This window comes from Artemia franciscana, chromosome 8, assembly GCF_032884065.1.
Source record: "Artemia franciscana chromosome 8, ASM3288406v1, whole genome shotgun sequence".
Classification (NCBI taxonomy): domain Eukaryota; kingdom Metazoa; phylum Arthropoda; class Branchiopoda; order Anostraca; family Artemiidae; genus Artemia; species Artemia franciscana.
Genome location: NC_088870.1, coordinates 27,258,133 through 27,285,783, shown reverse-complemented (window position 1 = coordinate 27,285,783; position 27,651 = coordinate 27,258,133). Strand labels below are relative to the sequence as shown.

Below are 27,651 nucleotides of genomic sequence, written 5' to 3'. Positions count from 1 at the left end.
AACTTTAAATTTCTGTTCCAATGAGCCCTCCTGATATTCTATGACCATTGGTTCGGTACGATCACCTCTGGTAAAAGCAAACAAAAACAACCTCTGAAACCTCTGAAATAAGGTTCTCTTTTTTACCCTAAAGTTTTTTATTGTTTTAAAAAGTAGAGTTGTGAGAAACAGTCAAACTTTAGCGTAAAGAGCGAGGCGTTGAGGAGGGGACAACCACTTTCATATACGGAATAATTTCTGTTGGTTTAGGTTTTAATGTCGCTCCTTACTTGGAGTTGACAAACTTGTTTTTTTATTTAATTGATTAAAAGATAAAATATAAGTGTCCTAATTATAGTTACTTGCTAATATCTCAAAACCAAAAATAGTTTTTAGTTCTGATTGGTATAGGGTAAAAGACAGTTGCTCAGTCCTTCAAAAGCGTATATACTTTGTTTAGGGAGGGCATGGTGGTAACTTCGAAGTCTCAGATGGCAACCCCTATTAAATGGCAATCCTATTATTAATAATATTAAATGGCAATTCTATTATTTAGTCCCTATTAGATGGCAATCCCTATTAAAATCTTTGAAATATAAAAAGGAAAAAATAGGTTTTGTCTAAAAAACATTGTGTGAAAATACCCAGACCAAAATTCAAAGCTCTTTATCTCTAGAATAAATTAGAATGGTATCTTAACAAGAGTAGGTTTTCAAGTAGAACAAGTAGGTTGACAAGGTTTCAAGTAGGTTAACAAGAGAACAAGTAGAATAGCTGTTTTCTATGAACGCTTACAAACCCCCTCACCCCAAGTGGTGGGAAGGACCTTTCTTCTATCTAAAAAAACCGAAAAATGGAGGCTAAAAATTTAAGTTGCTTCTTTTTTATTTGCCCCCCCCCCTCTTCTCGGAAAAAATCTATAAAAAAAAATCAAGAAAGACTTTCAGGTCTCTGTGCCTTCACCAAAGTCTCAAAATTTTAGTATTTCCCTTGTAATTTCGCATATATTTTGGGATTATATGTTAATTTTGCTGTGGCATTTAATTTTTAGGCTAGTTGCTGGAAAAAATGTCTAGTCAATTTTGCCAGTTAAGCGTACGCAGTTAATGCTGGAGTGGAAACCCCTATATATATTTTGGGAGGAACTTCAGAGTTTTAAATAGCACTAGCCTGTCTAGAGAATGCTTCTCATTTGAAGTCTACTAAAAACAGCTATTTGTGGTTGAAACTTTTTGGAGCAATTCTCCTACAAAATGTGTAAGCATTTAATGTTCGAAAGAAATGGATTTCAACTTATAAGTTGCGGTTAAGGAAAAGTAATGCCCAACCATCTTGCTTTCCCGTATATATTTTAATATGTATTGTTATTTATGTATATTGTATTATGTATAATATGTATAGTGCTATTCAAATCTTGAACTCATCCCCTAGTGAGAGGTGGGCTGTGCGTCTCCCATTGTTGAAGAATTTGGCGCGGCTTTGACTGAGTGTGACCTTAAAGGCTTGCAACGACTTTTGTAATTCGGTTATGATCCGTTTGCTAAGTTATTCCAAAGTCTGAGTGCCTAGAACTTTTAATAGCGTCAGTTAAGATGAAACATATTTGAGGCTGTAGAGGCTAAAAATGGGGATAATCTTTGCAGTAAGGGAACGAGAGCTTCCCTAACCACACATGTCATCTTCTTTACTTCAAAATTTTTTTAACATTGTTAGAAAGTTTCTGGCTCTCTCATTCAACCCCCACAAGAAAATATAGAATATGAGCCGCGAAAGGTGAACATTAGGTTATTTTTTACTTCCCAACAAGTAAATATAGGCACCCCTCATGCCGCGTCAGACGGAGGTGAAATTCTGCCAGAAAATATGATCCTTTTCTCAATTCCAACAAGTGCTAAGATTGTTCGTTATACAGCTTAATTCGTTACAGTGACCATAGGTAATAAATTGGTTTCCAAAATCGGCCAAAGTAAAATCTAACGTGCCTTATCTTAGCATTAGAACAAGCGTGATTTTTCTTTAGCTACATCAACCCATCCGAGGAATTGCGTTCCTTTAGTCCAACGTTGATGTTACTTTGACCGATTTTGGAAACCAATTTATTACCTATGGTCACTGTAACGAATTAAGCTGTATTAAGCACGTTAGATTTTAATAAAATTCTTTTAAAACTTTCTGTTCAATAATCGGTTATATTAAAGAACATGGCTTTTGATATTGCAGGCTCGATTTCATCGGACACAGGATCTGAAGTGTCTTGGCGGCCACTCCCAGCTGTTCAACTGACTGCTAACTGCCGGAAACCAATTTATGAAGAGAAACCAACCCATGGCCAGAAGTTTAAGAGAAGAATTGATTACCATAAGGGTAAGAATCAAAGACTTTATAATACTAAAGGCAAGAGACAGTGCTATTTTCAACGACATAACTGCATCTGTTTTTATTATGGATGCTATAAATTTACCAATGAGAGATTGTTATTTAATTCGCTGAAAAAAAAAAAAATTCTGCATAGGTCAAATATTGAGGAATATTAACACCTATATAATATTGCGTAGTTTTACATCAGCCATTATGGGAGGATCGCTGAATTTTTATTATGGGAAATTTGAAGATAATGCATTTTTGCCTTCACATAAATACACAGGGGAAGGTGATCAACCCTTTTGGCCTCGTGAGAGGATTTTTGAGAGGACAGGGTCAGACACCTCCCCCCTCCAAAACAAAAATGTTACCATAGACATAGGTTGCAAATGGACCTTTACGTATAAGACCTACTAGTTAATGACGCCACTTTCACTTCATTTATTTGCAATGGATATACTCGTGAAAAACATAAAAAAAATTGACATTTTTAAGCATAAAAAAATGTGGACTATTATTCAAACTTATTTACATTGACTGGTATTTGGCTGCTTATATTTGATCAACTTTAATTGCATTCACTCACGTTATGAGTACGATTTTTACGTAAAGATATTATCTCATTTCATTAGAACTTTTTATCGAAGCAATTAATATTGGGTCAGTTGGATTGGAATATAATTTTGAGCTTTAACTGTGTACAGTGTGTTCTCATTATAAGGAGTTGCTCCGTATTTTTGTACAACAACTATCTATATGTTAATATAAACAACGTTAAGCACAACACTTGTGCTTTAGATCTTTTTGCTCTTCTTTTTTCTCATTTTTTCGTACATAATCTTCCTTCTCTTTATTTTACTTCCTTTTATGTTTCAATTATTTATTCTATCTTGTTTTTTTTATCCGTTGATAAAAAGCTAAATTATTTTACTAATATATTTATTTGCTATCCATCGCTATACCACTATATTTTCACTCTTCAAAAGTGGCCACTCAAGGATCCTTGGAGTTGTCGTTCTTATAAGATAAATTATAGGCTATCCTGTGCGGGGAAGTGGATGCCTTAGTTTTTAAGTAGCTTAGGAGGGGAGCCGAAACCCAATTTGGTGATCCTTTTAATATCTTCATAATTCGTAATGACCAGTAATGTTTGGCAATAGTGTAGATGCTCAAGGTGGCAAAATACCATTGCCAATACTTGAATTTAAGGTGACTTATTATTATGTCAATGTGTCTACTCGACTTGGAAAAATTTCAAACTTTACTTATTAGTATGTTCTAAGCCCTGATATCCACTATTGTGCGTCCAATTTTATCAGTAAGTTAACTACTTTGAACTTATTTTCCATAAATATGGAACCATTTTGTTCAATAAATGTGTTATTCTTTGGATTGTTAGTGGTGTATGATGTTGCTTCTGGCCAAATTATTGTCGATCATTTAAGATTTGCTTAGAACTCTGAAGGAGTTAATTTTTTTTATACACATGCTAACACATTATACTGCTGAATTGATTATATTTACGTTTCAGCTAATGATATGTCGCGCAAGATTATAATTTGCCATGTCAATTCTCCGCTTGACTTTTACATTCAAAAAGTGGTAGAAAGAGAGGAATATAGAAAGATTGAAGACAAATTTATTTCATATGCTGAACAGCTTCCGCCTGACCAAGGACTTGTAGACACTGTTCAAACTGGTAAGGAAGATACGTCTAAGAAGCTAGATTGTATAGTTTGCATCGTATACTAATAGCAATAGGCGTACGATAAATTCCCATGTGTGTTTTTGAAAGCTGTTGTACTTTAAATTTGTAATATTGCTTTCCTGGTGTTTTTTATAATGGCCTATTTAATAGAAACCTGACATAATGAGCTTGAAAGATTTCTAATTGTTACTTTTCAACAAAAAACTTTGCTTGTAAAATGACTTGGTGTATGAACACGAGTGTCATAACAAATGAAAGAAATTAATGTTGTGATGCAGAGCTTCAGACTATTCATTTGTAACTGCATTTATCTGTTCCGTTAGCTACTAACGACTCAACCATGAAATAAAGTCTGGTTGTCAGTACTGTCAAGCTCTTGAATCTAAACAAACATCTTGTGTTCATTCAGCGTTGATTCAACTATCAGGTGCTCGCTTGTATGCTATTGCTTGTTTCATTCCTCCTGTATAAAAGGCAATGTTCCTGCAAACAACTCTCCAATGCTCCAACAAATTTTTGAAATGGGACCGTTGCTGCAAATCTGGGGCGTAATTTGCTATGGGGCTGGGGGACAATTGCCCCTCCCAGACCTCGGTTTGCCTTCCCCCAGCTGAAATTTAGCTTCTTCCAAAATCTTGTCAAAACTAAGATAAATCTGCATAATCCAAGCATCAAAAGAAACAGATAATTTTCTAATTTATATTTATCTTTATAGTACTATAAAGTACCTTTATAGTACTCTTATAGTACTAAATAGTACCTTTATGGTACCAAATGGTTTATTTATTTTTTACTGTCATTTTCTCTTGATTTGAGACAATTGGCTTCAATTTTGCTCCCTCCAGGATTTTGGTCAAATTACCTGACTGCTGCAAACATGTTCGGAAACACAATTTTACGGATGAGCTATTCACCAAATACAGTTTACTTTTGTTGAACATCAGTCATTTTGCTCGCATAATCATTGCTTTTTGCAACCTTTTTTGGATTTTTTGAATTTTGTTCATTCTTTGTTCTTCTTCGTTTATTCTTTTTTATATAGTTCATTTCTATTGTTCTTTCATGAAACTAGTTGAATAGCTATGGGTCAGAGAATGCGAAGGATTTCGAAATTTGGTGAAGTTTTTTCACTGTCATAAACATATGCAAATAGCTATGTCAGTGACAGATGACAGAGGAGTGGCGCTCCTAGATATTGTCGTTCACTTTGCTATGTTTCTATGTCCCTCGGGTCGTAATCTCAATCGATACCTAAATGATATGTCTATAAATTTGACCTGGCCGCACTTAAATTCTGTTTTATAATACTGTTTTTGGAAAACATCATTTCAGTAACAGAAAGAGTGAAAGCCCCCATAAGGATGGTTTTATTTGGAGGGAAGATGTTTCGGCTGGTGAAACTTGTAAAAACACAAAAATTGAACATTTAGATATAAGATAAGAAATTGTAGGAAAAACTTCGAGGTTACTTTGCTAGTTCAAGCGGAACTGCTTATAGTTTTTCAAGTTGTCAAAATCGCTGCTACCAAAGGAGGATGAGGTTTGTCGAGATTTCAATGATAGGTCAATTCAGTATTTTCATCTTCACACATACATCTTTCTATCTAGTTAATTTTATTCTTCATGTTTATTGAATTTAAGGTATATATTTTTTTGGTAGATTCCATGTCTTATTCTGAAGTACCCAAAATTATTATTATTATATATTTTAATCTCTATGGCTTCAAATTTTGCGTAATTTTCTTTTACAAAAGTCTCTCTTCTACAAATAACATTATGAACATGTTTTTCTATTAGTTGATGTATCTTGCTATTCACTGTATAGCCTTATTGTTCATAAGAGTGATGTTCACAAGAGTGGACTTAAAATATCTATTGCAAGGGAATTATCTATTGACTGAAGTACATTGAATTTGTTTTCCCAGATACGGTCACTCCTCGGTTTTTTCCTAGCAATTATTGTAATAACAAAATCAGACTAAATCAACAATACTGTGCTCCCCAAGAATTATCTGTAAGATTTTAGCAGGCTGTTGATTACCAAGGTTCAATTTTGATTATATTTGTCTGAACGATTGTTTCAAGACTTGTTCAGTGTCTATTCTATTTATTTTTTTTTATCCTAGGCCAGCGTTACCTTGTTCGATCTGTACAATATGAATCTTGGTACAGAGGTGAAATTTTGGATGAAATCGAATCCTCATCGACTATAAGTGAAGAAAACATAACCAAACACAGAGTATTCTATATTGATTTTGGAAACATTGAAGAGTTGACCAAGGATAGGTAAGGTTTTTTCGGATATATTTATTGTGTTGTAGAAGCACCGATGCTTTGTTCTTTTTCTTTACAGTGTTGGTGATTATGGTTTAATGCAAAAATTAGTGACAGTCAAACCCCCACGATATTTGTATGGGAAGTCTGGGCCTCTGATCAGAATGATGAATGAGATCTCACAATTTACAAAGTTGCGTGTAATCCTTGCTGGGGTCCAAAAAAGGATGATCTTAGCTTGTAATTGGAACAAAGCCGAAGTTTATAGTCTGTGTCAGAAATGATTATACGAATTAGCTCTGCAAATACTTTATTCCTTCAATCTATTTTTCTGCTGACCCTGGGTGAGTTCTCTTCTAGTGGGGGAACGAGGAGGTACCAATTAGAAATTAGAATTGAAATTAGAATAAAATCCAAATAGAGCTCAATTTAAAATATAGGAGTATTTAAGATATGTACCGTTATCCTGTTCATATCGCCAAACGTCACCTTATAATAATACATAGAAGACTGTTTAGGTCCAAAAGAAAATCATTATCCCACGGGATAATGGCACCAATAAACTACACCAGTTCAAACAAGGTTCAAGTATAGCATCACACGCCTTCCTTTCTACTAAAAAATCTAGAGGAAGTTGTGTGGTGATCGGATAGGGTTGGGTGGAGGTCGATGAACCACTTTGGTCCTCCGCTCATGATGAAATGATAAACTTGCATAATTCTGGTTCAAATTAAGAGCAATAATACCTTTTTGTTACTGAGCCAATAATGGGAAGACCAGGGGATATTGGAAGCACATTTGGCCTATTTTGGTTCTCAGGTCGCCGATTCAAAATCCTAACATGATACTAATTCAAACTTGGTGTAAATAGTTACCTTTCTGCTATAGGTGGGATGTGGGAAATCCGAGGGCACGTTACATTGCCCACGTTATTCTGCCAATAATGAACATTGGAAATCCTTGCGTGATTTCGTTGGTTCTTCTTCAAACAAGGAGCAATCTGCCTACATTTCTAACATTAACCTGGTTGCAAGCTGTTGGGTGGGCTACACCTTCTTTAAACCTCCAATAATGCTCATTAAAATTCTTGCATGATTCCACTCCAAAAGGCTGACCCACTCCTTCTTTTGTACTGAAAAGTTGAATGTGGAAGGAGGAGGCAATGGGGTAGAAGGACCACAGACCTATTTTCACTCCAGCAGGGGGAATGTTAGAGCGATTGTCCATATCAAACAGTTCGTGGTAACGAACTGTTGTAAGGAGCGACCCGGCTCAATAGTAAACGAAACTCTAAAAAACAGAATTTTGATGCTAAAATATACATCAAAAGAATCAGATTTTCACGCTGATTTTAAATATATAAGTTTCATCAAATTTAGTCTTTGTCATCAAAAGTTACGAGCCTGAAAAAATTTGCCTTATTTTAGAAAATAGGGGAAAACACCCCTTAAAAGTCATAGAATCTTAGCGAAAGTCACACCATCGCATTCAGCGTATCAGAGAACCCTACTGCAAAATTTTCAAGCTCCTATCTACAAAAATGTGGAATTTTGTATTTTTTGCCAGAAGACAAATCACGGGTGCGTGTTTGTTTTTTTTTTTTTTTTTTTTTTTTTTTCAGGGATCATCGTACCGACCAAGTGGTCCTAGAATGTCGCAAGAGGGCTCATTCTAACGGAAACCAAAAGTTCTAGTGCCCTTTTTAAGTGACCAAAAAAATTGGAGGGCACCTAGGCCCCCTCCCACGCTCAGTTTTTCTCCAAAGTCAACTGATCAAAATTTTGAGATAGCCATTTTGTTCCGCATAGTCAAAAACCATAATATCTATGTCTTTGGAAATGACTTCCCCCCCAGTCCCCGGGGGAGGGGCTGCAAATTACAAACTTCGACCAGTGTTTACATATAATAATGGTTATTGGGAAGTGTACAGTTGTTTTCAGAGGATTTTTTTTTGTTTGGGGATGGGGCTGAGGGGAGGGGACTATGTGGGAGGATCTTTCTTTGGAGAAATATGTCATGGGGGAGCGACATTAGCGACATTAAAACTTAAAACGAACAGAAATTACTCCGTATATGAAATGGGTTGTCCCCTCCGCAATCCCCCGCTCTTTACGCTAAAGTTTGACTCTTTGCCAAAATTCATCTTTTTAAAACAATTAAAAGCTTTAGCGTAAAGAGCGAGGGATTGCGGAGGGGACAACCCATTTCATATACGGAGTAATTTCTGTTCGTTTTAAGTTTTAATGTCGCTCCTTACTTTCAGTTAAAAAAACTAGTTTTTTTATGTAATTGTTCATAAAGGGATGAAAGTTCTTACATGAGTTCGGTTCAAACGGCATTGAGGTTCTGGTTCAGAAGTGTACAGCATACTGACCTTTCTGCTGAACACATGATGAAGGTCCTTGAATTGACTTGAGGTCCACTTAAACATCAAATAATGTAGATTGTAATTGAATGCATGTTTAAGCTTCAAAGAAGCTGTAACACGCCAAAATTTCTGCTAGAAAGTTTACTGGCAGAGGAAAGGGGTGACTGTTAGGCTAATGGGCCGATTAGTGTCTTCAATCATACATACTAAGAATAATTACAGGTTCTAAAGGCTACTTGTTCAATTTCAGAGAAGATGTTGGTGGAGGGGAGGGGGGGCTAACAAAGCCAACTTTCCTGATATTTTTAAAACTTGATTTATTGAACTTGATTTATTGACTTGACTTGATTTTTTTTTTGAAAATTTTTGAAAAAATATCATCAAACAAAAATATCCCTTTTCTAATATCATTTAGCAGAAAAGATAAACAACAAAAAATTCCAGCATTTTTTAAATTCCAAGTATTTTTTTTTTCAGACCGAGATTAGTGAAATCAATTCTCCTACGTGTTTGCGCAATTAAAGAGTATTCCATATATGAAAGGAAATACATCACTTCACAAGATTGTTGCATATACCTTATTCAGAAAACATTAAACGGTTATACTAAACAAACAACTTTTATCTACTCAATACGATATTTTTAAAAATTTGTTTGGAACGAACTTAGCGAAATTGATTCTTTTATGTAGTTGGGTAATATGTTCCACATCTCTACACCAACGTATCGTAATGAAAGTGCACCTCTATGGCTGTGGTGCATTCCTGATATGAGTAAATTATTTTCAGATGAGGTTGCTCGGTATGAATGATATTCTGAAGCCGTTTGAAACATATTAAGTTGTCTTAGTCCAAGTGGTGCTAAAAAATTAATACACGAGTGAACCCAGCTTTGAGCATAGATATTTCAGAAATATTAAGAACTTTTGCTAGGCAGAATGAATCACTTGTAGACTATTTATCTGAAAATAAAATTTTCACTGCCCGATTTTGCATTACTTGGATTTTACGTGCATTATAATTAAACGAATTAGACCAAAGAGCGCATCCATACTATAAATATGAAGAACCTAGAGAATAATATATATTTTTTAAGTGCTTTCATGAGGTATAAAGTGCTTTAGTCTGTTTGGAATATCTGTCTCTCGGGAAATTATAAGGGAAAGTGCCATCACATGGTCTTTCCATGTAATCATTTCGTCAATAATCATTCCCAGATAATTTAAATTGGCTACCCCTTCAATCACTACGTTTCTGAATGAAAGTATCTTATTTGTTTCAAAATGTTGTATATTTGAAAATATCATATATTTTGTTTTCAAAATATTTAATGATAGATGATTCATTTGCAAATAACTAGACAATTGAGCTAAAGTGGTTTCCATAATAGGTAACAAACCATCTACCGTATATGACTTAAACAATACTACTGTGTCATCAACATATGTTATTAGTATGCAATTACTTACAAATTCCTTTATTTCTGAAACGTATATTAAAACAGTAGCGGCCCCAGGATCGGACCTTGGGGAATCCCGCATCCTATTTTTCTTTCTAATGATGTTGACGATATGACAACTATAGTCTGCACTCTATTTTCCAAATATGATTTTATCCATTTCACTATCCAAACCAGAAAATTTATTTTATTCATTTTGTTATTAATGCCTCGTGATTAACAGTTTCGAAAGCTTTCGAAAGATCGACATAAATTGCCGACGTCATGGACCCAAAATCCAAAATTTCCTTAATCTTTATAACAAAATGATATACAACACGTGTAGTGGAATGTCCTTTACGAAAACCATATTGGCTAGACGGTAAAATTTCATTTTCTTTTATAAATTCTGTCATTCTTTCATGCATTACCTTTTCAAATAGTTTAGAGAATACCAGTAAAATTGGCCTGTGATTATTAATTTAGCAATTATCTCCATTCTTGTGTATAGGTACTATCTGACCTTTCTCAGTTGTCTGGGAACAACTCCTTTTTTAAATGATATGTATAGCGGAAAAAGAAAGACACGAGAAATAATCGGAAAAATTGATTTTAATGCTCTTTTTGGTATTCTATCAACTCCCGGGGATTCGGAGGGACCAAGCGATGTAAATGCTTTTTGTAGCTCATGCATTTGTATCATATCATCCTAAGTGAAAATTGAGTTAGCTGTATCAAGCAAATTAATGTTTTCGATTGTTTCAATTGGTCTAGTACTATTCTTATTATTAGTTTGCCGAGATATGCTTGAACCAACATCTGAAAAATAATGACAAAATCCATTAGCAATATCCGCTTCCTCTTTTAACGAAGCCCAATCTGGAGGGTAATAACATTTGAAATTTCTTCTTTGAGTTGTTTCTTGTGAGGTGAAAGTGTCCCATTTATTATATCCATGTTGCTCGTATGTTATTCTTATTTAATTCAAAAACGGAATAATAATAATTTCTTTTTAACTCTCGTTACTTTTCATTCTTTTCGTTTCTCATTCATACAGCACGGAGAAGAGTATGTAAGTAAGTTTTATTGCGCTAAAAGCCCCAGGGCCATGACAGTACAAAACAAAAAGGAAAATTCACTTTTAAATAATTGGCATAATATAAACATTACATAACATAAACACAGAGAAAAATAAAATCACAAAAATCTTCTTCTGTGTTCCATTGCCAACCTGAAAAAGTGCCCTAAATTTACAATACTTGCAAAACAGTCATCCCTCATTATACTCACCTGCCATCTCTCATCAAAGGTTACTGAGTATCTTTTCATCTGCACTTTTCGGGAACACATATTTGAGATACTCCAGGCAGATTTTTTATGACGTTAAGCAGAGCTCGAACTCTACATATGAAAGCGAAATGTTCATTATTAAGGTCTGTACTTGGAGCTCTCCAGCTTAAACAGGTTCAACCACAGATTTTTACTTTCGGCCCATAATTTCTTGCACTTTCTGTGGAACCCGCAAGGGATGTAGTTAGCGATTTGGCGACAGTAAGACTACTATGCTCTGGTCACCCTTTGCCTGTTACTATTCTGTTCTGAAGTCGTTTTGTCTTGTCAAGCATATCCTAAGCTTAAAGAGATCACATCAACGTGAATTTTTCCATCTCATTTGTGACCCGTGGCTTGATTTGTGGCATAGTCACTTTTCCTCCCTTCAAGAAACGCTTCTTTGTTTTTATCATAGAACTCTTCGACTAGATCTGAGGACATGGAGTTGCTTTTAGTAAGGCAAAGTAAGCCGGCAAGGATGTGGCGATGGTTTTTGTCTTTTCCATTCTTCATTGTAACTCACTTACCCGCCCAAGAGTAAGTGGCCGGTAGACGACTGTTTTTTTTTCTTTAAATGGTGCTTTTTGTACATTGTTTGTTATTTCACAGTCATTCTTGATATGGCTATGAGGTCTTTTTTCTATAAGTTAGTATTATTTCTTTTATTTTCTACTGGAGAAGAAAGAATTTATAAAATAGATAAGTATTAGAATTAGGTAAATTTTTGTATGTTCGTTTTTCAGGCTGAGAGTTTTGCCCGAAGAATTCACTCAGCTCCGAGGAATAGCTATACACTCTGCGCTTGAAGATTTTGCTCCGCGAAGCAGTGGTTTCAGTTCTGAGGCCATAGAGACTTTCAGAGAATACTCAGACATGTAAGTTTGCCTTCCAGTGTTAGTACTAAACCTGAAAAAGGGGTCGGGAAATTGTGAAATGTTAATGGAAATAAACAAAAATAAAACCAAGTAAAACGTTCATTGGTTTCACGTAATTGGACAAAAATTAAGACCAAGAATATTCAAATAATTACCCTTTTTGTCCAATGCAAGTAAACCACAAGTACTGTTACTTCTACCACTACTTTCACTAAAACTACTACTTCTGTAGCGAGTAGTACTAAGGCTGAGGATATTGAAAAAATATCTGAGGAAACGTTGAGGGGATAAGTTGAATTAAATCAAAACATACTATGTGTACACAGATTACGTGAATTAACTCACCCTTAATTTTTCTCCAAAAATTGTGAAATAAATAATTTTTTCCCATTTGAAGGGGTGAACAGGAGTAGCCTAAATAGCCCCACAGGGAGTAGATTAGGATACCTCCGTTTTGTTCCAATTAAGCGATTATGGAATAGATTCCTTATCAAGGCAGATTGCCTTGATATGATAAGCCGTTCCAATATTTTTGGAACGGCTTATCATATAAAGAGGAAACTTTTGGGGCATCATGAGCGGAATGCTCAGTTGACCAATAGGCAAAATGTACATGTTACTGCTGCTATTAATACTACTGCTACTACTGTTCCTGCTACTACCGCTACTACTAAGATACTAGTACAATTAAGGCTACCCGTATGAAGTTGAAAATTTGACAGAATATTGAATGAGAATTTGAACTAAATCTGAACACGCTATGCACATGCAGATTGCCAAAAGGGTGTATCTCAAGAACTGATTTGGGTATTAAGTTGAAACTCTACTGCTACTAAACTAATCCTGCTACTGCTTCAATCGCAAAATTTGTAAGGCTTAGAGTATTAAGGTGAGAAGGGCGTCAAAAGGAGTTTCAAAAGCACACATCAACAATGCTTTTGGAACACCTGAATGTGTCAAGGTGAAACTTCCAGGGCATCATGAAAGCGATGTTCAACTGACTAAAAGACAATATGTACATGTTACTACCGCAATCAATACTGCTGCTACTACTGCTACTAAAACTACTAATACAAAACTAACACTGCAACTAATTTTACTACCATCGACACTACTGCGATAAAGGTGCTGTTAATGCTAAGTCTATGAAAGTAAAATTTGAGAGAATATTGATAGCAAACTTGAACTAACAAAAATCACTATTTGCATTTAGATTGTGAAAATAGCGAATCTTAGGAATTGATTTTGTATTAAGTTGGAACTCTCATAGAATACTGAAAGGGGAAGTACAATTGACCAAAAGGCAGAATGTGCACACTACTATTAATACTATTGTTTCTGCAACATTTACAAGTTTTACTACTGCTATCACTATTCCTCTAATTACTTCTTCTATCACAAATACTTGTAAGGTTAAGAGCATTAAAATGAAAAGTTCAAAAAGTATATGAACATACAGGTTATCAAAAGAGCAAATCGACAATATCATAGCAATGGCTAATTGTTTTAAGGTGAGTAGTTATAAAACTGCTGTGATTACTATTACAACCGTACCTAAGATTATGAATGTTAAACCTTCAGAGAATATTTCTGAAAATTTCTGTTGCACCGATGGAAACCTGCCATCCGTATGCAGGTTGTCAAATGGGCATACCAGCAATATCTTGGGAACAGTTTCGTATGTGAAATTAAAACTTACAGCGCTTGTTGTTGGGGATGTTGAACTCACCAAAAGACAGTATTTGCATCATAATACTACTGTTTCTACTCCTACAACTACTACTACTTTTACTATTATTTTCACTGCTACTTACTACTACTGCTTCTAAAGCTAACACTATTACTATTAACTCTATTCCTATTGCTACTACTATAACTACTGGTGCTACCACTATCACTAATAAATCTAAGGGAATTAAGGTGAAACTTTTGGGCAATATTGTCACTGTATTAAACTAAATCGAAATACACTGTGCTCACACAGGCTATTAAGAGGGTGTATCAGCAATGCTGACCGTTTGATGGCAATGAGTTAAAATTTTCTTTCTGTGTTGAAGGGGATGTGGAAAAAAAAGGCACTATATGCATACTGCTTCTACTGCTACTACAACTATTGCTACTGCTACAGCGAACTAAATCAAAACGAACTCTGATCATGTAGATTTTCAATAGGATGACAAGGAAATATCACAATAACGGCTTGCATTATTCAGTTAGACATTTCAGGGTAAGTTGTGACAGATTTTGAACTAGCCAGGATACACTATGTGTATACTCTTGACCCTACTTCTATGGCTACTGTAACTAAATAACACTAAGGGCATTAAGTTGAAACGTTCAGGAGAGTTTCAATCAAACGAAAAACTACACGCATGCAAGTATTAAAAGGGCATATAAGCAATATCATTGGCAGCGCTGCTCTATCTTAGAAGGTAATATCATTGATATTTTAAAGGAGCTAATTTGATTGGAAATTTAAAGTTCTAGTACCCTTTTTAAGAGTCAAAAGTGATTGGAGGGCAGTCAGCCCTCCTTTTTAGCTCATAATTTTCTAAACACTTCAAATTATAATTTTAATATAGCCCTTTTGTTCAGCAAAGTTGAACGGTCTTGTAACTGTATCTCTTAGGCTACTGCATAGGTCAACCTCCCACAGTTATGCAATTTGCCGATTAAGTTTAAAAACTAAATATTGCCTTAAGAGAAATCAAAAAGCTCTGTGTGTATACTGATTGCCAATAAGGCATCTCAGTAGTATCCCAAGAACGACTGAGGGTGTTAAGTATAAACTTTTGGGGCGGCTTCTATTACTACTTCTGCTCTTAAAATTTAACTAAGTCAAAAGGCTGTAAGTGTATCCAAGCTGTCAAAGAGCAAAGATTTTTTATTTTGCAGATCTTATCAAGTTTTACTTTTTTTGGTCAACTAGAAGAGGTATGAAAGTAAATTAAACCCTACTATTTGTGTCAAGATTTTTAAAAGGGTGTATGTAGTTAAAAATTGTTGAAATTTTTTTTAGTATACTAGTAGCAGACCAAACTATAAATTTTTAAAGAAGAACCGAAAAGATGTAAACTGTTATTTTCTTTTTCCCTGGAAAGACAATGTCAATATAAAACAAACAGAAATTAATTAAAAAAACTTTTTCCAGAAAATAAGTTTTTCAAAGAAAAGTAAAGAACTGCATTGAACCAAAAATGAGCAAAAACAAAATCAAGTAATCTACCCAGCGTAAAACTACCATAAATCAGCATTGATAAATAAATGAAACCCAAAACGAACAGAAATTAGAATGAATTGCCGAGTCAAACTCATAACGAGCAGAAATTAACTTGAGTAGGGTTCAAAACCCCCTATTCCTTTGCCCACGGCCTTTCCTGCTACCAAGCCTTCCTACTCCCTGACTCCTACCATTTTGGATCGAAGCTTTGAGAAATTCATTTTGTATCAGAAACGTCTATAGGCCTAAAAAGTTTGCCTCAGTGAATGGAATAATCCCTGTAGTCCCAAGTGCAATGACACTAAATATTCAAATTAGCCTTTATTCGCCGATAAGTTTAGTAGAAATAGTGTTCATGTTCGGTCTTTGTTTTATGATTAACTAGGAAGTCGTTGGGATAATTCATAAAAAGAAAATTCTCCGATGCTTCTTAGGGTATACTCTGGAAACAACTGTGCTTGTCGTCCCTGTGTAAAATCAAAAGACACTTGTTATATCAAACTTTTCAAATTATCTACAATATATTGGGAATGACATTGCAGATCGAGAGGAAGCCCTCAAATATTGTGGAGGTGGTGCGGGACTGGGTGATGGACTTCGAATTTTTAGTTGGGAGAGAGTTCAAAAGTAAATTTAAAGACATTAATTGTATCCAAGTAATCAAAATAACGAATCTACAATATGTTGGGAACGTCTTCGGGGATGAAGTTAAAAGTTTTGTCTTTTATTCAACGAATCGGTTTTTCTACTATAAACTCCAATGGGACTTAAACTCTATGAACTGTCAAGTAGTGAGGTAAATCAAAAGAAACTCCTTGTATTGCCAGCTTATTTGCAGTATCTTGGGAAGGATTTTCGGTATCATGTTGGATCTTTGAGCGTGTTTTTCGTGTTTGGTCAAATAGCTTTGCCCCCGTGATTGCCATGCCCCCACAGCCCTTGGGGCAAGAATGGTAAATTATCCAATTTGTCCATTTTTAACATGCAGGATTGATCATTGGGAGGTGGAGATTTTTGATCCTGGTTGCGTCCAAAAAGACTAAGGGTATTGAGGTGAAATTTCGTGGAATGTTAGGGGTATTTTGAGCTAAGTTAAAAGGCACTATCTGCACCCAAGTTGTCAAAAAGGCATATTCACGGTATCTTAGGAACGGGTAAGGATATTTTATTGAAACTTTCAGGGTAACTGCTACTACTACTGCGGCTGCAAATACATCTGGTTGCAACTGCAACAGTGACTACTTCCGACTGTGACAACCTGTGACTGTTTGTAACCGGTATTACTTTTATTTGCGACTAATTTCCGGAAAAGTTAGGGGTTGTTGAAAAAAAATCTAAAATCTAAAAAATCATTCACAATTCACAAAGATACACTTTGTGAATGTTGATTGTTGAAAGGGTGCATCAGCTATATCTCAGGAACAGCTCAGGTCATTAAGTTGAAACTTTCAGGGAATGTTGAACAGTGTTTGAATTAAGAGAATGCTTAAGGGGATTTTAAACTAAATCAAAAGACACTCTGTGCATCCAGGTTATCAAAGGCTGAAATGTGCCATATCTTTTGGAGCGGCTAAGAGTCAGACTATTTTATCCAAACATACTCGGTGCATCTCGGTTGCTAGAAGGTCGTGTCTGAAATATCACAGGAACGACTATTGGCATTTACTTGAAACTTGCAGTGAATGTCGAGGTGTTGAAATAAATCCAAAGATACTAATTAGAACTATTAAGTTAGAATTAGATATTCTAATTATTACCCTGGAGATATGAAAAACTGGAAATATATCCATTATATTAACTAAAACTTTGATAATCAAAAATGAAAAGAAATTGTCAATTGTTTAGTTTCGTCACAAGCTGTCTAAACTGGGAAACTATGCTGCTTCGCAGCATAGTTTCCAGTTTAGTGCACTTAGAAATGCTAATTCTAGAAGCGCATCCATTTCTGGTTTACCCTCCTCCTCCATGGGGCAAACTAAAAATGCGCAAATTGGGCAGGGTTTTGAAGCCGAGGGAAATGTTGGGGTTGTACAATATGAATGAAATTATACACTTTCACTTTCGAACAAAACAAAGGTCCAATTTGCTTACAGGTAACATTACCTATAGTGAGAAGTGAATTAGTCCATGAGCCCCGCGGGCACTGGGGCGAGGTCTGTTTTCGGATTGGTTGAATTCTTAGTTAATGTTCATGACCTACTTTTTGTTTAGTCTTTCAGGCTTCAGGCTGAATAATTATTCAATAAATATAGAATACGGACCTCGCCCCGCTGCACGCGGGGCTCATGGCCTATTTCACTATGCTCTATAGGTAATATTTCCTCGCGAGAATCACTATTCAACCAAATTTGTTTCACCAAGGCCTTCACGTAGCCAAAGAATCGTTTAAAACAAATTTAATCTCGAACTGAGAAACTGTATAATCTCCATTCCATCGGAAGGCATTTTTTTGAAATCAACGGAACATAAACGTAATATTTAACTAACTGCTCTGATTTACCGGTTCACTGGCTAGTTTCAACTCAAAAGTGAAAGTGGATAATTAGCACTAATGGATGTGTAAATTTTTGAATTATCTTTCGACTTACTATTATGCAGAAATTACCAGTGATGACTGGAAATAGTATTTAAAACATAATTTCATTCATTTTGTACAGCCCAACATGTCCTTCGGCTTCAAAACCCTGCCCACTTTACGCATTTTTAGTTTGTTGAAGGGGCTTCTAGAATTAGCATTTTTTTAAGTGCTCTAAACTAGAAACTAATTAATTAAAACTTTCCGAAAAAGAATTTCTTCAAAGACAAGTAAAGAGCCATACTAAACTTAAGACCAGCAGAATAGAGTATTTTCTTTAATATTTACAATGTAAAAAATTAAAAAAGAAATTACAATGAAATAAAGTTTTGAATTGCTGATTTTCCAAGAATTATTAAAATGAAATATGAAATAATCAGTTAATTTCGCTAGTTCTTTCCACTTTTTACTATCATTGTGATTTTTCGTCGTTGCTTTGAAAATCAAAAGTATAGCGTTCAAGATGCCTATAGTTTTCAATAAAACGCAAATGACGCAACAAGGTAGAGACTTATGCAGTACGAGTGCACTGTGCAGTACGAGTGCAATAGAATTAGAACGACTTTGGGGGTGAAATTGAAACTTTAATTGAGAGTTGGTGGGGGGGGGGGCAAGTAGGCTTCAAGTTTTGACTTCGGATGTGTAGCAGAGAAGAAGTGTGTAAAGATTTCGGTTACTAATCTGTTTAAAATTTTTGGTACTATTCGCCCCTGTTGGACTAGAATCTATTCCAGGTGGAATAGCGATGTAGACCGAAAGAAGCCATTTGTATTCATTTTTGTTAAAATAGCACTTCTGCATTATCTGAGAACAGATTGGGGGATTCTGATCATCAACAAATTATTTTTCTACAAACCAAATATTTGTGATTTGTTAGACGGGTGGTGCGGGGGGGGGGGGGGGGTGGTGGTGTAAACGTTCAAACCTGTCAAGGAATTTATTTTTGAAATAGCTTCACTCTTTGAAATGACTAGTAAAACATGTATAATGATTTCGAAAATCAATGTGATCATCAACGTGCTCTATTTTAGGTGCTGATTCTCCCTGCAAGTTGACAGCGAAAAGTAACCATAAATCTGTATTGACAGATTTTTTAATCTTTTCATCTTTTTTTTTCTAGAGGTGTTTATACAATGCAAGTTTTTAGAGTAAAAGACGATATACACTATATAGATTTTGGAAGACCATCTCTTACCGATTTTGTGGATGACGGTATCTTATCAGTTCGAGACGCTATGGTTTGGCTGAAGCATGGAATGTTTATGTACGGAAAGCCTGATACTACCGTTAATTTTTCGAACATGAAATATCCAACTCGAGATGAATTTCCAGTTGATACGAAATATCTTTGCCGAGTTACTTATGCTGAAAGTCCTGACGAGCTATATTTGCACCTTGTGAGTATTTGATTACGCACACGTAGACTAGGGCCAGGTTCTTAGACGAAATAATTGTTAAGATGCTATAAGCGTTAGAAATATCACTATGAACAAGTATTGTAGTGGCACTACGGGATGATAATGTTGAATTCAGATTTTTTCTAAAGAAGTTATGACGGAACAGGCCACAATTGTGAAACTGAACCTTAGAAATGAAATAGAGAATTTAATATAAAAAGTTATATAAGATAAAGAATTGATAAAATTTAATGAAAGAATTTGAAAAAAAAAAAAATTCAAATACAAATTTAATTTTAAAAAGTTTTAAAAGTGACGACGAGGAAAATAAGTGAAGTATATTAAATGAATAAAAGTCTTAGTTAGTTTAGTTCAAACAAATTGAGATAGCCAAATCATAGTTTAACGAGGACAAAAGTGCTAGCGTATAATGAGTGGATTGTGTTATGCATTCGAATATTGAGGCTGATTAATTGGGTTGAAGTCACTTAAACATAATTTTACTATCCACAAACAGTTTGTAAACGCCTGTGTGGCTATACAAAAATATTGGAACTGCCCCATCTGTTTGTTCATTAATCGATCCATTTAATGTAAAACCTATCAATATATGACCAATACAAGGAAAAATTTGTCTTTTCAGTTGTTTGTGTCTTTGAATATCTGGGTGTACTGTAAGTTTGGTGGAATTGATGTTTGGATTCAGCTATTGTTATTATTTTACTTACTTGTTATTATTACTCTTTATTCTTACCTGGTATGTTTACCGTATTTTACCTTTTATTTTTATCATATGTATTTTTCCTAATTATTATTATCTTATCTTATTATAATAACCTCTTATTATGATTCTTTGTTATTTTTCGTAACTCGTAAGGATGCCCCAGGCGCTTTATGAGAGTGGGTGCTATAGATCTATAAAAAGAAGCAGATAAGCGGTTTCGCTCAGTTTCTCTAAGGTCTCAATCAGTTACTCTCAGCTACTTAACCGTTTTCAAAGAACTGGGACAGAAAGACAAACATTAGCGCAAACAGCGGGGCGTTGCGGAGGCAGTCCCACTCACCAACGGAGTAATTTCTAATATTTTTTAGTTTTAATGTCGCTCATGACTCATGACTTTCATTTGAAAAAACCTATTTTTTTATTTATTTTCTGTTCTTTTTTAATACCCAGTGTTACCCCAAATGTGAGCAGGGCTACCGCTCCTTCGAACCTGACTCTTTAAATCAAAATTTAGCTAATCATCTTTAAATCCAAATTTAACTAAAAAAATTTACCAACACTCCTTCATATTATTTGATGCGAAATTATACACCACCATAATTTTGTTAAGTTTCAAATAAATCAACTTAGTTAAACATAGCTATAAGATAACCTCTTATATTAACCGTTAGTTTTGCGTGGACTGCATGCATCTTTAGAAACAAATGCGGCATCGCGTGGCTTTACTCCCTCTGAAACTATGAGGCCCAATATATAGTTTTTGAATAATTTTAAGCCGATTGGCTATCTCAGAATTTTCATTCGATGACTTTTTGGTACCCCTTGGGCTAAAATCTTCGTTGTGTACCACAAAATGGCAGAAAACGCTGCTTTGTTCTGGCGCAGTCTTTATTGCTACTGGAAAGGGTAATTTATAATGAGCCTTCTCCCGATATTCTAAGACCACTGGGTCGATATAACCGCCCCTGAAAAAAAAATAGAAACACGCATCTGTGATCATCCTTTTCGGAATAAAATTATAACATTTCACAATTGAAACCATTGCAATTGGATTTTCTCATGTGTTGTATTTGACGCTGTATTTTACATCAAGGTCATTCGCCCTTTTGGTAGTAATATCAGACTTTTTTTTAGAGTCGGGCAAATTTTATTTTGCTTTTAGCTTTTGATGGGCAGACTTAAGCTTAACGAATTTATATATTTAAAAAAAAAATTGTGGTATCTACTGTTATCAATTTTTTTTTTTTTTTTTTTTTTTTTTTTTTTTTTTTTTTTTTTTTTTTTTTTTTATACAGTATCGGTTGCTATTTGCAAGAGTATTACTTACAGCTCTTTATCAAGGATTGTTTGATTCAGAGGAATTCACATTGTCAGTCTTAGAATAAATTTTCCGGTCCAGTCTGTTGGAAGTTGTAAAGACAATTCAGACTCTATGTATGCTTTATAATTGTAATTGATAAGTTTGTCTTTTTTTCAGTGGAATGCTGATGATAAATCGAACATCATCGATTTTGAAGAAATGAATCAGCAAATGCAGCTGTTGTACAATTCCGATACTGCGAAGGATCTTAATTTCTTTACCATTGAAAAAGGTGATGACACTTTAAGGGTAATGTCTTAGGAGTTGCACCAATTTGAACTTAGCTCTTGAGTGCATCAAAGAACACTGAGTTGTTATATTACTGAAAAAAGTATTTGTAATAAAAAAAAGAGAATAGTCACTCTGATACAGCACCGTCCATATCCTGGTCCATAAGTGCACACCGCGTATGTAGAAGAACTTAGTCTTTTGAGGAGAAAAGAAAAAAGTGATTTCAGGGTTATTTTTTCGGTCATAAAATATATAATATTTAGAATAAATTACGTTCTTTTCTATAGATACATCAATACACAGACCAAAAAAAGAAGTAGACGTTTAGATTGGAAAAAAAAAATCGAAACAAAAATAGCGTCTTGATGGTAAAAAAAAAATGGAATGTTTTTGGTTTTTATTATTTAACAAAAATTTAAATAGTGACTGTCAAGGTTAGCATAATCAAATTTTACCAATGTTGGGAAATCCTATGAGATGTGCACGAGACGACCGCAATAGTGATTATATTTTATTCTGTTTTATTCCTTCGTTGATAGAAAATGGATACTAGTAAAATTTATTTTGTGACTTGGACTCTTTTCCCTCATTTTACTTTAATAATAATAATAAAAAAAAAAAAGAAAAAAAAAGAAAAAAAAAGAAGAGGGTATAGACAGGATAGCATAATCAGAATAATAGAAGAAAAAGTATGTGATTCAAATGCATGTCCAATGATGTTTCCTGTTTTACTAATATTGCAAAGTAATTGATGTGTAAAGTCCCCTGAGGCTTACATTTGCATGAATTTTGTGATAGTTCTAAGAGAAAACCAAACTTTAGTCAATAGATATCTGAGTTCAGAAAGGTTTCGTGATATGTTTTTTTTTATTATTATTATTGTGATTGTAAGCTAAAAGCCCACAAGCAAGCCAGGGACTAATTGTTTAAATACTAAGAAAGAGCTTTAAAACGTTTGCTTGCCTAACATGCTTAGCTTCTTATTTTGGTTGTCCTATTGATTTATCATCCTGCTGTTTGATTGGCCGTTGATTTTGAATTAAAATCAAGTAGGTGTGGTCATCAGGCCATGGCCAATGGTAGAAAACACCAAGACGGATAGTTCGATTGAGTGAGAGGCAAATCTGGCATTAACCCCCTTCTTAGGATTATATAAAAATGATGTAATCTTGTTATCACTGTAATCTTTTTAACTTCTCTTTTTATGATACTTCTTTGTTACTTTTATTTTGACCTTATTGATTTGTTGTTGTTATTTAACATGTTCAATGGTGAGAATGAAATGGTCACACCTTTTATTTTTAAAATAGCTTTAAAAAGCATGTTGTATTTTGACGGTTGGTTTAAAAATGGAGAGAAGACTGTTGGGGGCATGTTGTGCTAGGAGTCATTTTTGTACTCTTGGCAGATAGAAAAAAATATGATAACAAACGTGGAAAAAAGTTTGTCCTGGTGTGAAACTGTATATTGTTAAAGAGATGGAGTTTTCGGATCGGAGAATTATAATTAGGAAAGAGTGATTAATAGTATCGGGACGGCTTCTTTATGTTATTGTGGGGCACGTTGAAAGTTTTGAGTTAGTGTAAGCTATCTCTTATTTAATTTGAACATTTCGAGTCAAGACTGTACTGGCAGAATGGTGGATATAGGGGATGCCTCACTAAAATCCTCTCGTTGATGTTAATTTTTTTTTTACCTAAATTATATTTTTTGTTTGTTGGCAGTAAATCATCTATCTTACCAGGCATAATATTTGTTGCATATTATATATAAACCTATTACTTTGAGGAAGAGAGGGTTGTCATCTGTTTCCTTTTCTCGATATAGTTGTGTTAGGAATTTAGATAGTGGTTTGAATTACAGCACATTGAGAAATTCTCATGATGTTAAGCGATCTTAAATTGTATTAAGATACTTTTTTGTTTTTGTTTCTTTATTTGGAGCATTCTAATTGTGCAAAAAAAAATTAAATTTATGTAGGAATTATATGTGCTGCCCCATACTTGGATAAACAATGGTACCGCGCCATCGTCCTCGAAACCTACCCGGATCGGAAAATCCTTATACGCTATGTTGATTATGGAAATAAGCTTGTCCTACGTTTGTCGCAAGTTCGAAAGATGGCTCGGAAGTTTACTGCTCTTCCGGCACAGGTAAGAACTTTATTTTTATTGTATTTTTTATGGGCCCAGCTTTTTATTGATTTTGGATAGACAGACAGACAGACAGACAGACAGACAGACAGACAGACAGACAGACAGACAGACAGAGAGAGAGAGAGACAGACAGAGAGAGAGACAGACAGAGAGAGAGACAGACAGAGAGAGAGACAGAGAGAGAGAGAGAGAGAGAGAGGGGGTTGAATGAACGACAACCTTTTCTTTTTTATGTAGAAAGTATTTGGGGGCAATAATGATGGGGCAAAAGTTCTACTGAACTAGGCAGCACTATTTGCGCGCTACTACCACTGCTTCTACTGTCAGCACAAATGCTACTATAACTAACACTATTATCACTAAAACTGCTACTTCAAAGCGAGTACTACTAAGGCTGAGGATATTATAAAAAAAAACATCCTACACTGAAGCTTACACTCCTCTTCCCAAGTACAAGAATTTATTCAAATTACGATTTGTATGCTTATATCCCACTTACCTACAGAAACCGTCCCGAGAAGGAGAAAACCTCTCGTCTCGAAATCTTATTTCTGCCTTTTCTTATTTCTGCGCAATCGTCACTTCAGACCGCCGTTGTCGGTGCCAGACTGGGAGGGGGCATCTCTCAGGTGTAAAAACGGCTTTATCTTTTAAGTTGTTCATTGAGATATCTTCTCTTTATATGAGATACCCTAATAATAACATAAGAGAAGTAACCCTCCTAAAGCAAAAGATCGTATCAAAACTTGCAAAACCTGAGATCGTTCTTGCAAAGAACGATGTTGTCACACCGTATTATTTATATATTTTTTGGCTTTTCAGACCAGGGCAGTTGATATAGAAGGAAATGTCGTAGAAACTTCGAAAAGAGCTCCCTAGATTGGAAATTGAGAGGGCTAATATCCTCTTTCATAGTCGAAATTTATTGGAGGCCAAACAGCCCCCTTTCCCCAAACGCCCATCATTTACTCAAACACATCCAATCAACATTTTGAGATAGCCAATTTTGTTCGGCGTAGTTGAAAGTATGGCCTGAACCCCGACCGGTATGAATTTTAGGGATCTGATACCGAAACGGATATGTCAGTATCGCACCGATAGGGCGCTGATATAATTTGCCGATAAATGCCCATCTGGAAAAAAATTCTTTCCTAAGAAAAGCTTCACCAGAGAAAAGACTCATTAAATCGCTTTAGATTCCAAAAATTAGACCATTGACATGAATTGTTTGATTTTCTTTACCTTTTCTGATCAGCAGCTTCTGAGAACACAAAAGAAACGGCGGATATTTGGGGCTCATTGGATTGGTAATCGGAAGCTTCGGTGCCCTTTTTAAGAGTCAAAGTGATTGGAGGGCAGCTACTACCCCCTGATTTCATATTTTCACGAAATAGATCTGGTAGAAATTTTGAGATAGCCATTTTATTGAAAAATAGCCCAAAGATCATATAACAAGGCTTTTGGGGTTGAAACTAACCATAGAGCGTGGGGGCAAGGATTGTAAATTATGCCCCCAGGCATTTAAGGTTTTATGGAAGGGATTGTTGGATAAACTTTTGAGGAGGCTCATTTGGTTGAAAATTGGAAGCTCTAGTTCCCTTTTAAGAGTCAAAAGTGATCGAGTGCAACAAGCCCCCTCACCGTCCCTGACTACCCCTCTTTTTACCAAACGCATCTGAATGAAATTGTGAGATATCCATTTCGTTCAAAATAATCCAAAAAACGTTATAGCAATGCCTCTTGGGTTAACACAACACCCTACAGCCTTGGGGCAAGAGTTTTAGATTATGCCCTGGAGGCCTATAAGGTTTTAATAGAAAGGGTGGTCGTGTATACTTCGGAGAGTGCTCATTGGATGGATCCGAAGTTCTAGTGCCCTTTTTAAGTGATCAAAGGGCAGCTACCCCCCGTCCACTAACACACACATCGTGTTTTCCTGAAAAGCATCAAATAATTTTAATATAGCCATTTTCAAAATACTCCAAACATCATATAACAAGGCTGTTGTGGTTGATATAAACCATCTGAGTCTGGGGGCAAGGGAAGTAAGTTATGCCCTGTAGGAATTTAAAGTATTTATGGAAGGAAAGGCTATATAAATTTAGAAGTGGCTAATTTGGTTGAAAACTGGAAGTTCTGGTTTCCTTTCAAGAGTCAAAGGCAATTAACCCACCGCCCAATGACCCCTCTTTTCACCAAACGTATCTGGTAGAAATTTTGAGATAGCGATTGTGTTCAAAATAGTCCAAAGAACCTACAACAATGCCTACAGGGTTGACACAGCGCCTTTCCTTGGGGAATATGAGGTTTCTATGGAATGGGTGATCGTATAAACTTCGGATAAAGCTCATTTGAATTGAAACTGGAAGATATTGTGCCCTTTTTAAGAGTCAAAAGTGATTTGAGATCACAGCCCCCCTCCCCACGCCCATCCTTTCTGAAAATAAACATCCAAACAAAGTTTTTAGACATCTATTTTTTTCTTCAGCACTGTTGAAAGGTTCAGTAATTATGCATTTGGGGATGTCTTCCCTCCCGAGGCCTCATTGCAAGGGCTTTGAGTTAGGCAATTTGTTCATTGCTTACATATAGTATAAGCTATTGAAAAAAGGTATGCATGTTTGACTTCTACTTTTCCAAAATATGAAAGGCATTAAGGTGAGTCTTTCATGGAATGTTGAGGGAAGTGGTAAACTAAATCCAAACATGTAATGAATATATGGGTTGTCAAAAGGACTTAACTCAGGAATGAGTATAATTTGGAACTTTCAGGAAATGATAAAGGAGATGATCAATTTACAAAATAGGCAATATTTGCGCGCTACTACTACTGAAACTACCAATGCTTCTACTGCCACCACAACTACTACTACTAGCACTATTATCTCTAAAACTACTACTTCTGTTGTGAGTGCTACCAAGGCGAGGATATTGAAAAAAACCGTTGAGGAAACGTTGTGGGGAAAGTTGAACTAAATAAAAACATACTATGTGCATAACCAGTTACATTTTTCAAATGCCTTTTTCTATCAAGAGGAAACTTTAGGGCCATCATGAGTGGTATGTTCAGTTTACCAAAAGGAAAATGTACCTGCTACTACCGCTGTTAATACTACTGCTACTACTGTTACAACTACTAATAATAATACACTATTTCTGCTAATACTGTTTCTACTATTACAACTGCTACCATGATACTAGCACAATTAAGGCTATACGTGTAAAGGTGAAAACTTGACAGACTATTAAGGGGGAACTTGAACTAAACCAAAACAGGCTATGTGCATGCAGATTGTCAAAAGGTTGCATCTCAAGAATGTATTTGGGTATTAAGTTGGAACTTTCAGAGAATACTTAAAAGTGGGAGATCAATTGACAAAAATGTAATATATGCATGTCAATACTTACACTACTACTACTGCTACTTTTACTAATACTATTACTGTCACTAAACTACTCTAACTACTACTTCAATTGTAACAACTTGTAAGGCTTAGAGTATTAAGGTGAAAAGGGCGGTAAAAAGGGGTCAACAGCGTACATGAGCAATATTTTTGAAACGGCTTACAGTGTCAAGGTGAAACTTCCGGGTCATCATGAAAGGACCAAAAGTCAAGATGTACATGCTACTACCGCTATTACTACTGCTGCTGC

The 27,651-nt window shown here is 35.2% G+C and overlaps 1 protein-coding gene across 3 annotated transcripts in view; it reads left to right on the top strand.

Moving 5' to 3' along the window:
* Positions 1-27,651, top strand: part of LOC136030231 (uncharacterized) — a 177,828-nt gene that overhangs the window by 67,591 nt on the left and 82,586 nt on the right. For all 3 annotated transcript variants that reach the window (XM_065709048.1, XM_065709047.1, XM_065709049.1), the window contains exons 10-16: positions 2,200-2,343; positions 3,872-4,039; positions 6,175-6,334; positions 12,203-12,334; positions 19,250-19,526; positions 21,728-21,842; positions 23,822-23,994. In XM_065709048.1, the coding sequence (XP_065565120.1) occupies positions 2,200-2,343; positions 3,872-4,039; positions 6,175-6,334; positions 12,203-12,334; positions 19,250-19,526; positions 21,728-21,842; positions 23,822-23,994 (1,169 nt within the window). The remainder of the gene's footprint in view (positions 1-2,199; positions 2,344-3,871; positions 4,040-6,174; positions 6,335-12,202; positions 12,335-19,249; positions 19,527-21,727; positions 21,843-23,821; positions 23,995-27,651) is intronic.